Source organism: Ptychodera flava, chromosome 11, assembly GCF_041260155.1.
Source record: "Ptychodera flava strain L36383 chromosome 11, AS_Pfla_20210202, whole genome shotgun sequence".
NCBI lineage: Eukaryota > Metazoa > Hemichordata > Enteropneusta > Ptychoderidae > Ptychodera > Ptychodera flava.
Genome location: NC_091938.1, coordinates 17,047,833 through 17,065,464, shown reverse-complemented (window position 1 = coordinate 17,065,464; position 17,632 = coordinate 17,047,833). Strand labels below are relative to the sequence as shown.

At 36.5% G+C, this 17,632-nt stretch overlaps 1 protein-coding gene across 1 annotated transcript in view; it reads right to left on the bottom strand.

Annotated features, from left to right (window-relative positions):
• The window catches only part of LOC139143687 (myosin-IIIb-like), a 46,070-nt gene that overhangs the window by 4,814 nt on the left and 23,624 nt on the right, over positions 1 to 17,632 (bottom strand). Inside the window, 12 exon segments of the mRNA XM_070714205.1 lie at positions 333 to 655; positions 1,524 to 1,708; positions 3,780 to 4,298; positions 7,668 to 7,829; positions 8,317 to 8,397; positions 9,270 to 9,432; positions 9,892 to 10,003; positions 11,896 to 12,101; positions 12,779 to 12,856; positions 13,962 to 14,044; positions 14,907 to 15,036; positions 15,789 to 15,877. Coding sequence (XP_070570306.1) covers positions 333 to 655; positions 1,524 to 1,708; positions 3,780 to 4,298; positions 7,668 to 7,829; positions 8,317 to 8,397; positions 9,270 to 9,432; positions 9,892 to 10,003; positions 11,896 to 12,101; positions 12,779 to 12,856; positions 13,962 to 14,044; positions 14,907 to 15,036; positions 15,789 to 15,877 — 2,131 coding nt within the window.

Here is a 17,632-nt window from a genome sequence, read left to right as displayed (position 1 = left end):
ATCATTGTGTTTCATGGCCAAGAACAAACAAATAGGGTTGACTTTGCAAATTACAGATTAGAGAAACAATTTACAAAAAAATTCACCAATATTTGAAAGTCAAAATGGTTGCTACACCCTGTGTTATCTCTATGAGGAAATAATCACATTTTCTATTTTGATAAAAACCCGACAGTGCAAACCTTATTAACTCCATAAGCTTCCGAACAAGTCTGTGCAGCAGCAGACCATTGAAATATAATAAAAACCTGAGTGTCTGAAAAACTCCAAAATGAAAAATATGAAAAACAACATTTTTCGTATTCTAAATGTGTAGTTATTTTGATACAAACCCTCTTTCTTTGGCTGATCTCTTCTTCACGTCTCCATTTCTCATCTGACTGCCTTTCAGCTGAGAACTCGCCACTCTTACCGGCTCTGCTGTTGTGTCGATGTCTTTGTCAAAACTCTCATAGTAGGCGGCGTCTTGCAGGGAGAAGGGCACTTTGACAAGATCCGCTTTCCTCATGTGTCTCCGTCTCTTCTCCGACAGCTCCATGCCGTTGTGCAGCACTGGCGGGCTACTCGGCACCGATTCCACGTACGATACATCGGGAAGAACCGGCGAGTTGATGTGGATCAGCTGCCCACTAAAATCCTGGCAGTAATTGTTAACCTATTCGGTGGTTCAACAATATAGAAGGATCATAGAAATGAGAAAGGTGTAAAAAATTGATATTAAAAAGGTATGCATACATTGATATGTAGATATGTTGACAGCAATTTTGATTGTGCACTGGTCTTTTTACATTTTAAACTTGAAACAGTCATTCAATTAAAGTCATGTTAAGGGACCAGTGGGTGTAACTGTTGGCGACTTTTCCACTATTATGCTTTTAATGTCACACAAACATTTCATGTTCTACCTCCCCCCCCCCCCCCCTCCTCCCAAAGCATATTGAGATACACAGTCACTTGTTCAGCTTGTCAACTCAGCCTGTACATGTGCATCGTGTAGATTGCATTGTTATTGTTATTGTTGACAAGTGAATACTAGTCTGGACTAGAATTCAAATGAAAACAATAACAGTTTTTTTTTTTCACTTATAGATGCTGTGTTGACAAGCTAAATAGCTGGTTTTTCAACATGCTTATGGGGAGTTGATCAAGAACTTGCCATTGACATACAGAACAAAAACTGTGAAAAATTCATCAAAAGTTAGAGCTAAATGACCCTTTGAAGACAATCTGTTCAGTCTGGGACATTCAGATCACGGCGGCGCAAGGCCCATGACCTCTGTTACCATGGTAACTCTGTCTGCCCTAAGCTAGACACTGAAGTCAAAATGATCAAGTGTAGGCAAGGATCAAAACTGTTCTCAAAAAAAGGACTATTTTCATAGTGTGGCCAGGTCCTTATCAGAATTTTTGTGTTTTAACAAGAATTCATCAATTTATTTCTATCGATTTGAATTTTTGAATTTGATATAATCAGAGTAAAGTCCTCACATAACTACACTATGCTACATGAAAGACTCCTATACCTGTTGTAGGAAGTAGATAGTTCTTGTTTCTTGTTGTGATCTGTACAGCTGTATCTGCTGGTACAGTGATTTCTTCTTCCACATCCTGAACCATCTCTGGAGGAGCATGCTGGCGTCCCACTTCCTGTGATCCAACCGTGCTTTGATGACCTTGTACTGCCTCCTTGCAAGGAAACCCCGGACAGCTGATTGGTCGAGAAAAACAAAAAAATGAATTACTTCATTGTGGGGAACATTGATCATAACAGAAATCAACCTGAGAAAATAACTTTTATTTTCAGCTAATCAGTAAGCTTGAAATATGTACACAGTATGCAAGAATTTATTTAAATTTCCAAAACCTTTTCACCGCTGGATGTTGGTCAAATTCAACTGTTTCAAAGGGGAGTTTGGACTTGCATTTTGTCAATGGAGTGAAAGGGCTAGCAATTACTGTGTGGAAAATTTCACAAGATTAATCACGGTTTCTATTATTTTTTCCAAATTACCTGTATCTAACTTTCCATGACATAAAAGGTACACAACAACACAGTAAGGACTGACAATAAGTGCACTCAGGTTAGGCCAAAAAAAAATGTGCTGTTCCGATAACATGGCTTTCAAAAATAGGGTAGGTAGGTCGGCATGATTATTTTTTTTCAAAATATTTTTATTTTTAAATATGCATTTTTCAGGGGTTCAGAGTGGTCAAACACTGGCCAGAACATTCAAGAAAAATGTATCATACATATAAAAGGAAAAAAAAACATATAAGACATCCTCATTCAAGCAAAAATCAAATGCCAAGTAACGAACGCATGATTTACTGGTTTTTTCTATCTTTTTTGACTTCCATGTTTACGTAGCTCTACAAAGTTTGGGTCAGCAGGTAAAAAATAGGGTAGTTCGGGTTATCGGAATAGCACAATTCTTTTGGTTTGGCTTTAGGTTTCTCTTCCGGCCATTTGTACACACTGGAATTATGATGGGACAAAGTTACAGAGTTTTTAGACGTTTTTTATACTGTAGGTCACATCAGAACAGCTTTTCAACCTGCCCACCCCGATCCACGATCACCATCGATAACAATGGGTCTAGGCCAAACCATAGTGATGACAGGGTTAAACTCTGATAGAAGTACTATACTTACTGCTACGAACAACAGGCATTTTAAGTTTGCACAAGGTGCTGTTTGGCTCATTACCATGTACTTTCTACTAATTGAATTTTGTGGCAGAGATCAAAAATTATTCCCTTGATATTTGTATCTATTCTGTCTGTTCAGGATGTGAAAGCTACGATGTTTGAAAAATAACACATAATGACAAAATTATCATCTAATTTATGATGACTTCATCCCATCAATTTTTCCAGGGCTGTACATGAACATGGCATGGATTAAATTGCTACTGTCGGAGTAAGTACCATCACAGATTTCTAATACCATGGAAGCTACAGTTATATACTGGTGCAAAAAAAACTTTAAAGTTGACATTACAAAACTACAAGGATACACAACTAGTGCTATTAAGGGCAGAAAAGTTTCAAATTGACAGGACAAAAAAGTCACACTGTGTAATAAACAAAACAATAAAATCTACTGGCTGGAAAGATATCATGCACTGACTGATTCCATACCAGTCCTACATTTGTGAAAGTAGGTGATAGTATACATATGGGAGTATCGAGGGTCTAAAGAGCATAAAATTGCTGTAACATACAGTGGTCATAAATAAAACAACTTGAATAAAATGCACTACATGACTAAGAACAAGAGTGATTCACTGTCAACATGCCATAATGAGAGAGTGTAATCTCACTGGTTCATGTTCTACGTAACTCAAAGGCCTGGATAGTCTCGGTTTCTTTCTGGAAAAGAGAACTATTTTGTCTGAAGTGATTTTGGCCCTGACTAGCAACCATGACAGAATTTCTCTTTGTTTAGTTTGTAAAACTTCTTTGTGTACTGTATTCTAACACAAAATATACCAAAAATGTTACTTAGAGGAATGTCTTCAGACTGAAAAAGGAGATAACATTTCTGTAAGAAAAAAAGGATATTGCATTTCTTTTTTTACACAAAATTCTTTCCTGATACAAAATGTTCATACATCAAATGGACCAAAACTACACAAGTGCAACATAATGTTTTCCTTTGGTTCATTTTGGATCAACGTTACATTCTCACACAAGTGGCATGTTGACAAGATCTTTGGCAAAGAGAGCCGGAAGGAAAGTTAAAGGCACATTTATGAAATTGCTTGTTAGTTTGTAAACCTGACTGCATGAGTAGTAGCTGCTCTTCTTTGACGTTCAAGGTCTGGAAGGATTTCTCCACACTGTCAACATCCATCAGAACTGATCCATCTCCTGCGTCGGTTTCTGCGATGGCAGCTTCTATAGCGTCTGTTACCATAGCAGCAGCCTCACCAGGACTTTCTGGGTATTTCTGGATATCTGCACCCTCAGCAGTCACTTGTGGGGCGCCCTCAACGTCACTGATGTATGATCTATCGTTTTCGAGTTCTACTGATATTTCACCATTAACCATTTTTTCGGAATCTCCTAGTGCAGTTATTCTCCCAGCATTTGATTCCGTAGAGATATTGTCCTTCAAGTGTCCACTACCTTCTTTCAGCTCTTTTATTTCTCCAACTTTATCAGGATCCAGTTGTCTTCCCTGATTTTCAGTTTCCACGGCATTTGTTTCCGTATCCACTCCATTGTTTCCATCACTGCTCATTTCTCCGTCTTTCCCGTCTGCTCCTTCCTCCTGTGAACTCTCCAAGACATTATCTTTTGGAACAACAACGACACTTTTAGTCACACCCTGCGATACCCTCCCACCCTGTCTCTTGGAATATTCCTCAAGATAGCTCTCTAACTCTTGCATCAGGGATTGCCTCACTGTCTTATCAGTACCAGTAACTGGCTTTGGAATTTTCTGCTTGCCTAAATAGTTAGTATCGTCGCAATTTTTTGACGATGTACTATTTTCTGTTTGTTGACTCTTACTCTGTGAACTATTACTCGTTTTCTTATACCCAATCAACTCGACCTCATCCGAGAAAGCCAGGACTTTCATTTTCCGTTTTTTGGAGTCTTTTCTCTCCTTTCTCTCAAACGACAGTTTCATGCTTCTCTTTCCTACCTCTGCATGATTTTTCACGAGTACAATCAATGCGCACAGTTGAGAGAGAAATAAAGAAGTAGGTGTTGAGAGGGAAAGATGACATAACAAATTAAAAAAAAAAGAATTTGGGGCAGTAGAGATGAAAGATAGAAAGTGAGAAAAGCTATTACCATTCGGTAATTATAGAGACATGACAAATTCTTCTGAACTAAAAATTCAACTGCAAAAACTGCAAGTATCACGCAGATTTAAATCAACTACAAAGAAATTACAAAGAAATTAAATTGGACATTTGAAATTGTTTGTGTTTCTGTATGTATGTGTGCATTTTATTTCCAAACGAGTGTGTATAACAACATATCTAAAAAACTGAAAACAAGTGTATCTATCATCAAAAATTAAAAACATGCAGCAGTGAAAAGTCATGTCCAAATCAATTTTGCAAATTCACAACCAAGATAAAAACAACAGTAGAAGGAAGGGGTAATGTTGCTTTAGGATTCAAGAAGTAGGTATCCAAAATGGAACTTTGATAATTAAAGTTATTACAACTTAAAAAAATAGTGACAACATCACTGTTCGCTCCCATATAGTTATCAAAACAAGTCAACAATTGTATGAAACATGGACATACATACAGACAGACTGACATACACAGACTGGCACAGAGTGATGACATTGACCCCTAATGTGCCTTGGTCTATGGAGAGTGACAAAGATATAACAAACAGCTAAATGTAATGATAAAATAGTTAAGTATAGGCCTATACAGGCACTAAGAGTGAATATGTTACAGCAATTTGATTAGTTTCTTTTCCTTTTCTACTTCTGTGATAATCTTTAAGACAATCAATCTGCAAGGCAGTTTATGTATTGACAAATATGTTATCTTTTACAAGCACACAGCAAACTGTTCTCGATTTTTCATTTACAATATTTGACATAAACTGAAATACATAACATGCAACCAATGTTTACACTTTGCTCATACACCAGATACATGGAGAAATTTCAAAATACAATCATCAACTCAGAAACCCTACATGGAAAGTAAACATTGTTTTCTTCCAGAACAGCTGGTGCATCCACATCTGGAACAACTTACAAACTTAACAATTACACAAGGATGATGACACAAGAGATAGAGTTAAACTGTGGTGAACTTGACTATTCCTTTCAAATCCTTACCGAACTTGACATCTTAAACTAAAATACACTGCATGGTTAATTGCGTGCAAAAATACATCGGGGTGGACCATTTGATAAGGGATGGTGTCTGGAAGATCGATGAGGTACATTATCTTTTTATTCGATCCATTGTACATTCTTTTTCCCCACTTTCCCACCTTTTCTTTTGTCAAACCTTCTCTGGCTGAATTTTTTATTGGCATTTGTTTGGAATTTTTTCAATTTTTAAAATCTGCCAGGATTTTTTTACCGCATTTCAACACCAAATACAGTTTAACACATCAAATGCTTACTAAATCACCACATTATATTCTCTTAGTTCCAGTAGGTATAAAATTACCAAAAAAAATCTTAAAAATACAGAATGAAAGATATCCCAGTAAAACTGACAGTTTCAAAAAGTTGACCCAAAAATTAAAAATTCCGGATTTCAACTTAATTTCAATATATCTTATTAACAAAAACCCTAAGAATCAGTTTAAACTAAATATCAAAGCAATAAGACTGGTAAATTTTGAGAAACAAATTTTTTGACCAAAAATGAGAAAAATTGCCCCCAAATTACAAAATTGCAGATTTCATCCTAATTTTAAATATATCTAATTAACATAAACCCTAGGAACCTGTACACTAGATATCAAAGCTACTAGATCACAAGTTTTAGGAGAAAAAAATTTTGACCAAAAAAGGCAAAAATTGCCCCCAAAATAAAAGAAAAATTGCCCGTTTCAACATACCTTCAATAAATTATATTGAGATTAATCTTAAATACCTGTATACCAAATATCAAAGCTATCAAATCAGTAGTTTTTGGATAAAAAATTTTTATCGAAAATGGGAAAATTGCCCCAAATTACAAATATGACAATATCAATACAATTTGTACAAGCATGACTGAGTTCATCCTGAGGAACATGAATATCAAGTTTCATAGCAATCAGACAAGTGATTTCAGAGAACAGGAGTTTTTGACTAAAAAACGGAAAAAATACCCTAAAAATACAAACATGCAAATTTCATCCCAATTTTTGCACACATAATTTAGAATACCTAAAGAAATCTGCATACCAAGTTTCAACCAAATCTGATCAATGCTTACTGAGTTTTAGCCATTTGCAGGATTATTCCTTTTTTCCCCTCATTTGCATATTTTTGGCACTGACATGTTCATTTGAACAAATTCACATCTCCACCCCTAGGTGCACCTGTACACCAAATACTAAGACAGCAGGTGCTACGGTTTAAGAGTTTTTGACGTGGACGGACATACATACATACATACATACATACATACATACGTACATACATACATACATACAGACGACATTTTTCCACCTTATAAGAATACCTCCCATTTGCATTATACATATGCATATATGGGAGCTAAAAATTAAACAAGAACAGTAACTCAGAAGAGAAACAAGAACAGAGACAGGGAAGCATTTCATACACAGCAATTCACACTGCATCAACAACATGCACCTCTGCTTACAGCAGTGCCCTGTACTGTATCAATGATGTAATTCTCAAATGACATCATACTGATCAAATAAATGTTCCTCAACATTAGTCCCTACAATACAGCTTAAAAGCACTTCTAGGAACACTTTGCCAATTTCCTTTTGTGGTCCCAAAAAAATTAATGAGATCATTCTCCTTGTATTCTTCTGTGTTTTTATGGTGTTTTGATAAATAAAACTTGCCTAAAAAACTGCAGCAAACTATATAAACCTGCTTTAGAAATAATTAGCAAGATCCTACCATATCAGTTTGAAGTGGCTCATGACAATGGGCAGGATTCATTTCATTATGGGGGACGGAGGGTTACAGAAAGAGGGACTCACCTGACTGGGCAATGACTATATTTCTGACATTCCTTTTATGTTGGAGTTCTCTCCTCTTGCGGACTCTGTATCCCCGCCAGTATTTCTGGATTACCATGGCGGCAAGGTTACTCTCTCTCAAACGCTGGCTGTATTTCCTCCTTGTCATGAAACCCTTGAAAGCTGTAATGTACAGGAATTTTAGGAGAGAGTTTTTTAGTACAAGCAATACAGTATGTTGACTCATGGAAAAGAGCATGTCCATGATGGAAAGAACTGACAAAATATTTCATGTTGTAGAAATAAAACCGACAAATATTTCGTTTGGAGTACGGAATAAAAAATGTGAAGGCAGCATTCAAGATACATCCTGCCAATGATTTTGAAGTCATGCAACAGAAATATGAAGTTTGAAAGCATTGTGTAAACAGTATGCATTGGAAGTATACATATACATGCTAGGTTGATATCAGAACCAAAACATTCTACAATCTGTGTAAAAAGCAGACGACCAGATAACTTCTTACTAAGAAATCTACTGCTGTAGACAGTGAAGAAACTCAATATTCTGTTTCTTTTACACAAGTATAGTACTTGCACACACTGTCAAGTGTAGTTTCACAGCGAACAGACTTCCTTGTATCGGCCAGCCATTCTCAATCACACTTACCATGCTGGATCTTGTACGAGGCTGCCTCCTGGCGTGCACGCTCTCTCTTAGCATATATCCTTCCAAACCAACCCCTTACATCTGTTGATATAGTAGGGCACAACATGCAGGACATGCATACAAGTCTGTTAAACATCCCATACGTGGCAAGAGAAATTCATGCAAACCCAGTGATAAACAACATACAGTAAAGTGTGCTCATTGAAGAAAGATAACATACAGAACTGATTTTCAGAGATATATGAGTTGTAACAGTCAAAAGACAAGAATGGAACCAAAATTTTACATGTTTTAGATGAATTTAATGATGCAGCGGTAAAAGTTGTGTTTTCTCTGAAGTTTAAGCGTGCTTCATATAAGAATTCAAAGTCTATCCTGAAGCTAAAATTTAGAGTTGTAATCCGTAATCCATTAAGATCTTAACATGCAGATACTCAATACCCCTACTTTTTACTGAAGGCAATATCATACGTGAATCCAAAACAAAATCTGGCATGAGTGAAGAGACACAGCATTTTGAATTAATTATCGGTGACCTAGGGAGTTGTGAGGGTTACAGTTAGGGCTTGAGCATGCAGCTACAGGCCCCCGAGGACAGCCCTTTTTGTAATCTTTGATTGTGCCAGAGTTTTTATGCTGAAATCTCTTTTCCCTTGGTCTACTTCATGCAACCAGGAAGACACTTCAGATTCAGATTCAAATTCAGATTAGTCAGTGCATATTGCCCTCAAAATTCAGACTTGCTACCTATTTCACTCTTCAATTGGTATGTACAAACAATCGCCAAGTTTCATGATGTCAGTGGCAAATGTATCAGCACCAATATAACCACAGAGAAATTCTTCAATTATACTTCAGGACAAATAAAATCTGTCTACAGTATGTGCATTGAACAGGAGGGAAAACCCCAAAATAAACACCAGGTATGTACTAAATAATTGTATCTTACTTACATTTCTGTATTACTATTGCACTGTTCCATCTGGTTGCAAGGAGTCTCTTGTACCTGACACGTTCCAGCCATGCTTTGATCCTAGCCTGGATCACTATGGCCTTCTTGTGATATGCCTCCAGAAATCTGTCAAGCTTCTCAACATGGTAGTACTTCAAAAACACCTGCACACAAGATCAAAATCAGTCATATTTCATATAATCTTATTAAAATTTCAGAGTTTTCAAAGTTTGGAGAGGCATCGATATTGCAGCATGAGAATTTTTGAAAAAATAAGGTTAGAAATCATACTGCTATCCAACTTTAAATTAGAAAACATTTTTTTGTCGAAACAAAGGTTTCTCACATTTGAAAATCTAAATGTTTCATTCCGTTTCTGATTTGCAGAACTCAAACACTGCCACAGAAAACAAACGCGTTGTACCAGATTTAAAGAAGAAAATGGTAAACACAGCAATTGCCCTAAGGAAGGAATAAACACACGGGAAGTATCAGAAATTGTAAATATTCCTTCCATGATGAGACACAAAGTATCTCATGCACAAAACATGATATCCTATGATGTTATAATTAAACCTTGCACACACATGAGCACACACTCACCGACATACTCTCATGCTCACCTTTGTCCTACCCATGACCCAGTTGTCAAGTTCACACCTGTTCAGGATAATTGCACACGTTGATTCGGTCTCTGGAATGTCTTCACTGATCTTGAAGGCCATTATTTTGTACCTGTGGAAAAAACAGTGAACCCACAGGGCTTTGGTGCAAAGACAATGTTTTCCACAAAAAGCCAAACACATCCTCAGTCACTATAACAACCTCTTCAGGAAAATCTATCTGCCTAAACCTTGAACTTTAGTATGTTTTCACACAAAATGATAGTCAAATTTGTCATTTACTGAAAAAGATCTACTTTTAAAATTACTTTTAAAAGACTAAATTACATTGTGTGGTCATATTGTTTAAAAGTTTAGTTTGCTGCTGAAAGTTTCACTGTAAACTTTCTCCAGTCTGGATTCATTCCTTAACCCTTTCACTGCACGACTTTGGTTCATCTCTATTGTTTTCATATGAGGTGGGTGAATCCATAAACAGGGAAAAGGGGGTTAAAAAATCAGTTTTTCCCTCTCCACTCATTTTTTACTGTCTGCATGTCTGTGTATGATCAGAACCATCAGCTGGATTATTGCATATGATACCGAGGTATGTAAGAGTGCTTTCAACAGCATACTTCGACTTCCAAATCCGAGTCGGACTTACAAGTCCGAGTACTCGGACTTGCATACTCCGAGTAAAACTGCTTACTCGGACTTGTATACTCCGAGTACATGGCCTACTCGGAGTTGAATACGCCGAGTTACACTTGTTTATAGAAAAACAATGCTGGAAAAACAGAGGAAATATTCGATCTTGTGATAAAAATTTGCAAACAGCGTATACAGTACATGTACTTCCAGTCGCTCAGAGAAAAGAGTTGTTAACGCGATCTCTCTGATCTGTGTAAAATACCATCTTGTACAACACGCTCAAGTCATTGTCGTTGTCGAGTGTAGCTACCGTCATGCAAATTATTAGTTTGTCTTGTCTTTTCGTTTCATCACCGGATCAGATCCTGATTTGATACATGACTTGAATTGGGACAACAACGTTTCATGATCACCGCGATGCATCGCGGCGAATTACAACATGTATTAGAACACGGACGCCATTATCGAATACGAATGACCTGTCGACCTGTGACGTCATGGCCTTGGTTTGCTAGTGTTGCAAGGCCATGATAGACTTGCCCAAGCATTTTAGGCATATTTATGTCTTGATAAAATAATTAAACTAATAATTTTTCAAAATAAAATGAGCACAGTGCACTCATGTACAGTATGAACCCAGTGCGAGTGACCACTTGGTCGTAAACAATGACCTGATTTGACCTGTGATGTCATGCATTTATTTCGCTAATGGAACGATTGTGCGATATCGAACTGAGTAACTGGCTGGACTTGCCTGAAGTTTATTGGCTTTACTGTAAATGTTACGTCTAAGTCATCTTTCAAAAAACTTCGCTGCTGGCCGTGGCAGCAGCTTTCTTCTGAGGGTAAAATCACGGTCGCTCCTTTTGGAGGGACCGTGGTTAAATTAGCCCTGTGTACGATGCTGTGTGTTCCGCTACAGCTAATCGCCCCGCTCGTGCGGGGCGATTAGCTGTAGCAGAACACACAGCATCGTACGCAGGGCTATGGTTAAATATACATTGCGCAACAGATTACAAGACATCGTGAAAATGAAATTCTTTTTTTCAAAAGAGCAGATTTTTGACATATCGATCCGCGCTAGCCGTAAACTCCATGAGTAATAAAATACCTTTTTTCTACAGATCGTTTCTTGACCGATATGGCAAAATATGCGTTTATAGGAACACGTATCGGCGTATTCAAGTACGAGTAGGCCATGGAGTATACAAGTCCGAGTAAGCAGTTTTACTCGGAGTATGCAAGTCCGAGTACTCGGACTTGTAAGTCCGACTCGGTTTTGGAACTCGGAGTGTATGGTTTGAGATACTCTTACATACCTGTGATACCTGATCACAATTCACATACCCATCATCAAAATTTATATTGTCTTACCTTTTGAGAAAATCAGCAAAGGTTATTCTGTGAGAGTAGCCTTGTCTTCTGATTCTGGTGGTCTCTAAGACTCCGGTGTATTTCAACTGAGTCATCACTTTGTCGTGTTCAAAGTGTCCGGCTGTCTTCTCATCATTGGGTTTGATGCATCTCACAAAGTGTGGTGTTCCATTAACCATCTTGCTCAGTAACTCCATCAAAGAATACTACAAACAAAAGTGTTATAGTTCAATCAAATTGAAAGGGCAAACAGTTGAAAAGTTGTTGCCTGCTTTTTAGGATAAAATGTGCCTAGGGGAAGATATTTAGATTATGAAAGTTTTTACAAAACCTTTCTAGTATACATTGGTGTGGACTCATTTTTGATGCTCAGGAAGCAATTCATGCTTTCACAGTTTGCCATATTTATATATGTGGCAACTGGAATCTATGAAAACGACATAAACTGGCCTGCACACAAACATGTTATGCTATGTGTGTGCAACTTTCTGTCAGACATGTTTAAAAATATTTGCAAAACTTGTAAACAATTAAGTGTAATGAATTAAACCTGCTTATCATTGATACCATAGAGTCACTGAGGTGTGATTTTCTTATGTCAAGGTTACATGGGTTCACTTCCATTAGATCAGTGTTACATGTATGAAAGATCCATTCTTATTGGACAGGTGCTCTGGTCTGAAAAGTGTCTAAGAATGTCATGTTTACTGAGTATCAAGAGCCATGGACACCCTCCGGAGTTTCATTTTTCAACAGTTACACGATGACTACAGTTTCAATTCACAGTCCTCTGATTTTTTACACATACTGGATCACTAACACCAACATGAAAACAGTGAGGTTGGACCAGATACGCATCAAAGAAACCAATGCAAGCACTTACTCTGAAATAGGAAGCCACCGTCATTTTGTTCCTACTCTGTGTGACGCCATCCTCTCTTGCAAGCATGGCACTCTGGCTCTGAAATCAAAATCAGTATTGGAAAACATCTTTTACAAGATATACACGGCAGAAACACAAGAGCCTGGCTATACACTATCAGATATACTTAGTACATAGTCAGAACATTGGAAAACAAAACTGGTAGAGAAAGGATGATAATTCTAAAGGACAGTAAAATCTTTGGGAAGAATCTTCAGCTATGGAAATGATATCAGGACTGGACACTAGTTCCTTGAGATTTTCAATCCATTAGTTGAAGATAGGGTTAGGATTGGGCTAGGTTGAAGTGTCCACTGGGTAAAAGTCCTGGGAATAACTGTACATATGAACATTTCAACAAAATCAGAAACTGAGAAAATTGCTTTGTTTCAGTTACTCAGGAAATAGAAAGAATACAAGATGCATGCTTGTCAACAATACCTATGGCAGACTCATTTAAGCTCCTATCTATTTAGAATGAAAATACTGAGTATACATGTATTCATGCACGCATGCATGTATGAATCAATGCATGCATGTATTAATCCATACATCAATGAATCCATGCATAAATGAATCCATGTATGTATGCATATTTCCATCCTGTATATCCATTCATAAAAACTGACTCATTCATTCATTCATTTAAGGCATTATACCTGCATGTTTATGTTTGTATAAATGAATAAATGAATAAATGATTGAATAAAATCATACATATATACATACATGTGTGTATATATATATATATATATATATATATATATATATATATATATATATATATATATATATATATATATATATATATATATATATATATATATATATATATATATATACATATACATATACATATATATATATATATACACACACATACCTACATACACACATGCATACATTACTACTGATAACTTAGTAATGGCAAGTTAGTAGTGAAAAATAAGTAATATGAAATGTGATTGTCAGGTCAGGGTCAACTACTCTGCATGTGTCAGTGTTTAGTAAAGAACTTTGTTAGTCCACATAATAACCTGAACATAAACCATGCACTATCAGATGGTTAACCCAGACACTGATATCCATGATGACTAAGCAAGGGTCAAAAGGTCACACACAAATTTAGGGTATTTTTTTTTACCTTTCGCATAGGTGCTTTGTATTTGTAAATTTGGGCAGGCTGCGATTTGTAGTCATCTCTGGGTTTACCATCAGCGAGGTTACCTGTGGGTGAAAATGCCAAAATTTTTTTCAAAATTAAAAAAATTTCTGAGCTGATCATTGTACCTTGGGATGAATCCCTCGGATGTGCCGGTACATGTTATTCCGGGGTTTTTCAATATCCATAAGTTGACCTGTATGTACCGGAATACAGAAATTATCATAAACGGTGAGTTGTAATGGTTATTTGTGCCCAGTGCTCAGTGTACCGGTATGTTGAATCAAAAGTTACTACAGCAAGTATTTGACTAGCGCCCTCACAAGGCAATTCCCTACAGCCGACCACCTGTTGATGCAAACACCAATAGCAACACCAAAGACTTTCAAAAACAAAAGTTTGATTTAAAAGCTAAAATTCTTGGAAGATGAGCTTAGCCCTTCAACCCATGAGACCAAAAGCACAATGCACTTATCCAAATTCACCACTGCACTGTGTACAAACAAGCTACTCCAATCAAACCTTAGAGATTCACCGAGTGCAAACAAAACGAGAAACCTTGTTTTTTGATTTAATTCCCACTGTTGCAAAATGTCAAAAGATTTCAACTGTAACATGCTGTTTGTATATGTATGACCTGTACTTAACGTTGACACTCAGGGAGGGCTATAGTTTTCAATGAGTATTGAAAACTCTGAAATAGCAATGAATTTTATTTGAGATCTCTCTTACAATTTTTAAAATACAGTGTATATGTTTCAGTGTGCTACTTTGCAAACCAAACCAAAATCCAGGACTGGCTGTCATTCCATTAAACATTGACACCTATTGTTGTTGATATTGACACCTATTGTTGTTGATATCTCGCAATTTCAGTCTGATTTCAGTTTTAGTTTCAGATTTACAAATTAAAAAACACAAACCTACCAGTTCTAGTGAGTTGTCTTTCAAAGAGCACTCTCAACAATGGCATTTCAGAAGCCCTCATCAGCAGGACGACGTCAGCAGCCAGCGTGTCTCTGTTCTTTTCAAGGAACCCAGTGGCATCGTAATACACCTGATTCAATACACAAAACAAAGTTACTCATGTTTGGGTGAAAAATACTGATATTACTCATTCACCACAAATCTGTGTATATCCAGGCATGGTAAGGAGTGTAAATCTATAATACTGACCTACAGAACAGCAGTGGCATGATACAGTGATTTTTTCTCACATGAAAATCACCTATTGACTACTATAAATATCGATGAACAAAATCCCTTGATGTTAGAAAATTCTGGCTCTCTCTGTGTGAAGCAACATTTCATGTGGTATATCATTCATGCTGATCAGAATATGGAAAATTGACAAAATGTTACAGAATAACACATTATGGGCCATGTAAAGATCTAGAATGATTGATCAGCTTGACCCTTTGAGCGCCAAAGTCAATTTTTGCCACCTTTATAAAATGTAACCCAGACAATTTTTTTTCAGATTTTTTTCAAAAATTTGATCAAAAACTGTAGCCGATGAAAAGTAATATGCATTTGGTCCAAAATTGTCAAAAAAATTACAAAAAACTTATGAAAAATTGGCAAAATTTTGCACAACAATTTTGGTGGGAAAATTTACAGCACTCAAAGAGTTCAATTGGTATCCAAGTGGCAAAAGTGAGACATTCTTCACGCATATATTTATTCATATGTAAACTTAAACTGACATTTCAATGACTATTCTATATAAGCAGGAAGCTACAACAAATGAATTGGTATAATAGTAGTATTGACTATTGGTAAGTCCCTCAATGAGGGTTCTTGTCTCACCTTTCCTGCATAGTGGTATATTCCAAACGTCAATCCCTGCTGCATGGGTTTCCAGTAGAACTTCCTACTCAAGTTGCTGTAAAATTTAGCTGTCAGAATAAAAGCATAAAAAGTCTCCCATCTCTTTCGCATAACATCGATATTGATAAACCTAGCTTATTAGCTATGAATAAATGATATTTGACTCTAAGAACTCAAATAAATTGCTACTGAAATAATTTTTTCCTTTAATAACATAGTTTGTAGTACGGTAGTGATTTCAATACTGAAATAAAAATATTAGTACTTTAGTACTCTGTAGTACAAGGCAAAAACACCCACAAACAGTGTCTGACTATTTCTTATACGTCTTCATAGTGTACAGACTCGATGCATTATTGTTTCAGTTTTCTGTTTTCATGATGAACACTGGAAAAGTATGTAAGCACAGCGTTCCTCAGATGATAATCTTTTTCATTCCACTTCACAAAAAAATTCAAAGACCTATATCTATATTATGAATTTTCAAACAAAGATAAATTACTTTTGGTTGTATTACGTGCAGAGAAAACGAACAAAAGGTGTGAACTCAGCAGTTTCCGTTTAAACAAAATTTATTACGAAAACAAAACTAATTGCTAAGTTAGGACAGAGTACAAGCTTTAAAAGTGTACAGACTACTTATCTCAGCTGGGACGGCAAAGCTCCAGTCTCAGAGTTGTAACAGTCAGTTGGATGAATGAACAGTCCTTTGGCTTGCAGGCTTGAAGCTGCACAAAGACCACAGTATAAATCCAGCGTTGACAGTGAAGGTCTTGAAAAGTCTTGAGAATGACTACTGCTGGAGTTTAGTAACACACAAGAGACACGATCCCAAAAGTCTGACTGGAAGCTGTGCACGTCCCTTTTATAAAGGCATATAAGAACAATCTAGAACTTTTATTGACATGCTAATTACTGTTCTAAAATTATCTCCCTTACACAACTAATCAACTTTCCAGAACATTCCAAACATGACTAATTGAATTCAAGGTTGTGAGGTCATCAAGGGCAGTGACCTTGGGAATGTTCTAGACTAATTGAACTCAGGTCATGATGAGTGTGGGGGAAATGACCTACATAACACACCCCCTCTTCAAAAAAAAGAAAATTTTTCAAAGAAAAATCTTTCTTTTGCAAATGTAATCTTGAAAAGGATTTAAGTACTCAAATTTTGTTTTACTCTAAAGTAAAATTTCTTGAAAGTGAACAACAATAAACTCTAAATACGAGAGAGACAGTCTGCAATTAAATTGTCTCTGCCTTTGATATGTCTAATATCAAGATTAAACTCCTGTAACATTAAACTCCATCTTAGCAATCTCTGATTTTTGCCTTTAAATTTCTGCAGAAAAACAAGAGGGTTGTGATCAATATAAACCACTATTGGCTGATTTGAAGAAGTAACATAAACTTCAAAATGCTGTAAAGCTAATATCAAAGATAAACACTCTTTTTCAATTGTAGAGTAGTTTCTCTGGGATTTGTTAAATTTGCGTGAAAAATAGCAAACAGGATGATCTACACCATGACTATCCTCTTGCAATAAAACAGCACCAGCAGCCGTATCACTAGCATCCACAGCTAATTTGAATGGCAAAGTGAAATCTGGTGCAGACAACACTGGGGCACTTTGCAGTATGGCTTTAAGTGTATCAAATGCCTGTTGACATTGCTCTGACCAAACGAACTTTACTTTCTTTTTAAGTAAGTTAGTCAAAGGCTCAGTAATTGTGGAGAAATTTGGACAGAATTTTCTGTAGTAACCAGCCATACCGAGAAAGCGCATCAGTTGTCGTTTGCAGTTTGGTATGGGAAAACTTGAA